Consider the following 2,634-nt stretch of genomic DNA (forward strand, 5'->3'; position numbering starts at 1 on the left):
ACACACACACACACACACACACACACTCCAACACATACTTTCTCTCTCACACATCCTCTCTTCCATGCAATCTGTGCACATAACCGTAATAACTCAATAGTAGGCCTATGCTTGCCCTCACAAACAGGCTCACAGTCACATGCATAATGTAAATTATGAACAATGATTATAAACATTCATAGTGTTTAGCTAGATCCGTGCTCAGTATTGTGATTGTAACTCAGGGGTGTTCTGCCTGGCGCTAAAACTCTCAAATCATAATATGTGAGCCATCGTGGCGAAATCAGGGGCTTGTCAAAATAATGAAATCGAAGAAACCGGCACTTTTTCGCTGGTTTGGCAATTTTGATTAAATCTTCATTTTTTAGCTCAACCCCTTTCATGCCCTTTATAGAACACATTTCGGTGTGGATTTTATGGAAAAACATTGATTAAAGGTACAAAAAACATACATTTTCAGTTTCTAAGGACTCTCAAGCTTTGAAAGTCACCACTCTGTGGTTGCCATTTTCTCATTAATTTTACCTCTGAAACCCCCACCTCCTTCAATTGCAATTATCTCAGCTCTGTTCGAGATAGATAAATTCTTTTTTCACGCAAAAAAAGACAAATGAACAAGCTTTAAGTTGATACTAAGAACTTCACATGCCCAAAAATTGACGAGCGCCTGATTCCACTGTGTTGTGACACATATACTGACAAGATCTTTCGCTGTTTATGGTTGGGTACCCCTCCTCACCTGGGTGAAGTGATGAAAATTTGTTTAAAGTGCCTTTCCCAAAGGATACTCTTATGGGGCCTGAGGCAGGAACCCCAGTCTTTCTCAGTTATCACATCGTGGTGACTCAGCATAAACATTAGCAAGTGGGTGGTTGGCGGGTGTTCTGGTATGGTTTGCTCCTTCTGTCCAATCGCAAACATCTGTCGTCCTTATCTCTCCTCCTTTTTTTTTTGTATGTTACTCTCTTGTAACACATAATCTGTGCCTCGGCACTTATATGACCTAATTGCGTTGCAAATGCCGAAAAACTCTTACTGAAACTAACTTAGCAAGCTGTTCAAATGCTCTAGGTCTACGCCCAGACGGCTCATTTTTTTCAGGAGAGCTAAAAGAACATTTTTTTCCCTTTTTGACAATTGTGCAAACATTATGAATTTTTTCTTGCTTTTTTGTTGTTTTTTTCAACGTTTAGATTTTGAATTTTGAAAAGTGAGTGGTTGGCGGATGCTCTGGTCTGGTTTGCTTCTTCTTCCTATCAAACATCTGTGGTCCTTATCTCCCCTCCATCTTTTTTATGTTTGTTACTCTATTGTAACACCTCTAATCTTCTGGCACTCATATGACCTTATGCAGTTGCGAGCGCCGTAAAACCTCTAGTAAAACTAAACTTAGTTTGAAGGAGATGGTGTCAGAGCTCCGTAAAACCCCTACTAAAAATTTAAAAAAAAAAAATTTCTTGAGCACATGCAACATACTAATACCATAGATTAAGAAACGGCAATTATAGAGAAAAATTATTTAAAATTTGGCCTACTATAATGTTTGAGCAGCTGGCTGGTGATAAACTACTTTACTACCGCCTGTGGGTGGTTGGTGGGCACTCTGGTGTGGTTTGCTTCTTCTTTCCTATCAAACAACCATTGTCTTTATCTTCTCTCCTCCTTCTTTTTTCATGTTTGTTACTCTCTTGTAACACCCATTCTTCAGCACTTATATGACCTTATTGTGTTGCAAGTGAGTAAAACTCTTACTAAAACAAAACTACTGCCTCACAACAATTAGGTCACCAACTCTCGAAAGTAGGGCAGGGCAATGAGTCTCTTTAGCGAAATCCGGATGATTAGTAAGTTCACCTCTTCGGCAAATAATAATGATATGAATCTCTTCGGCAAATGGGTTAGAACGACTTCGACAAACGGGTTAGCACTACTTCAACACATAGGTGCCCCCAAACGGGTCAGGAAAGAGAGTTAAGAGTCTGAATTCGGATGATGTTTCTTTAAGAATTATCTGGTTATCCTATAGATTATCCGGATTTTGCCCACCTCTACTATAAAGCATGTGTGCCACTTTTTTTTTCTTCCAGTTGTAAGCTTTTGGGTAGATGGTAAACTTAATGCTTCAAAATTACTGATGAAAAAGTTAAACTGCCCAATGAAATTTGCTCTTTCTGTACGCACTCCTCATTGGACGCAGACATGTGTTGATGAATTATTTATCGATGCCTTGTGTGTTTTTTTCATGGGCTTTTGCCACAGGTGTTGGCGAGACTCTTGAGCTGCCTGTTGCCAACTTTGGGAAATATGGTAAGTGGGGCATGGTTACAGATTATAATTACGCTGTCATTCTTTCGTGGCTAGTGTCCAAAGCCACGTGTGAGGTGTGCTGACAAAACGAGTTACAACTGGAGATGTTGGCCAAAAATCGACACTAGGGGTCAAATTTGTAGATTTTTCTGTTGATGTCATATATTTATTCTTAAAGTACAACATGCCTTTTATTATTTCATACACTTATAAATTGTAAAAAAAGTTCACCTATACGCGTGATGTATCTATGTCTATAGGGCTCATATCCGAGAAGTAACTCATTTTGCCTGCACTCTTCACATATTTTTATGGTCTTTCCCCCCC

General features: G+C 39.2%; 1 protein-coding gene across 1 annotated transcript in view; it reads left to right on the forward strand.

The window, feature by feature from the left end:
- Positions 1–2,634, forward strand: part of LOC101854830 (putative glycerophosphocholine phosphodiesterase GPCPD1 homolog 2) — a gene marked incomplete at its 3' end in the record, with an annotated part of 32,586 nt that overhangs the window by 7,678 nt on the left and 22,274 nt on the right. The window contains 1 exon segment of the mRNA XM_035972744.1: positions 2,260–2,307. Coding sequence (XP_035828637.1) covers positions 2,260–2,307 — 48 coding nt within the window.

Source organism: Aplysia californica, unplaced genomic scaffold, assembly GCF_000002075.1.
Source record: "Aplysia californica isolate F4 #8 unplaced genomic scaffold, AplCal3.0 scaffold00824, whole genome shotgun sequence".
Taxonomy (NCBI): Eukaryota; Metazoa; Mollusca; class Gastropoda; order Aplysiida; family Aplysiidae; genus Aplysia; species Aplysia californica.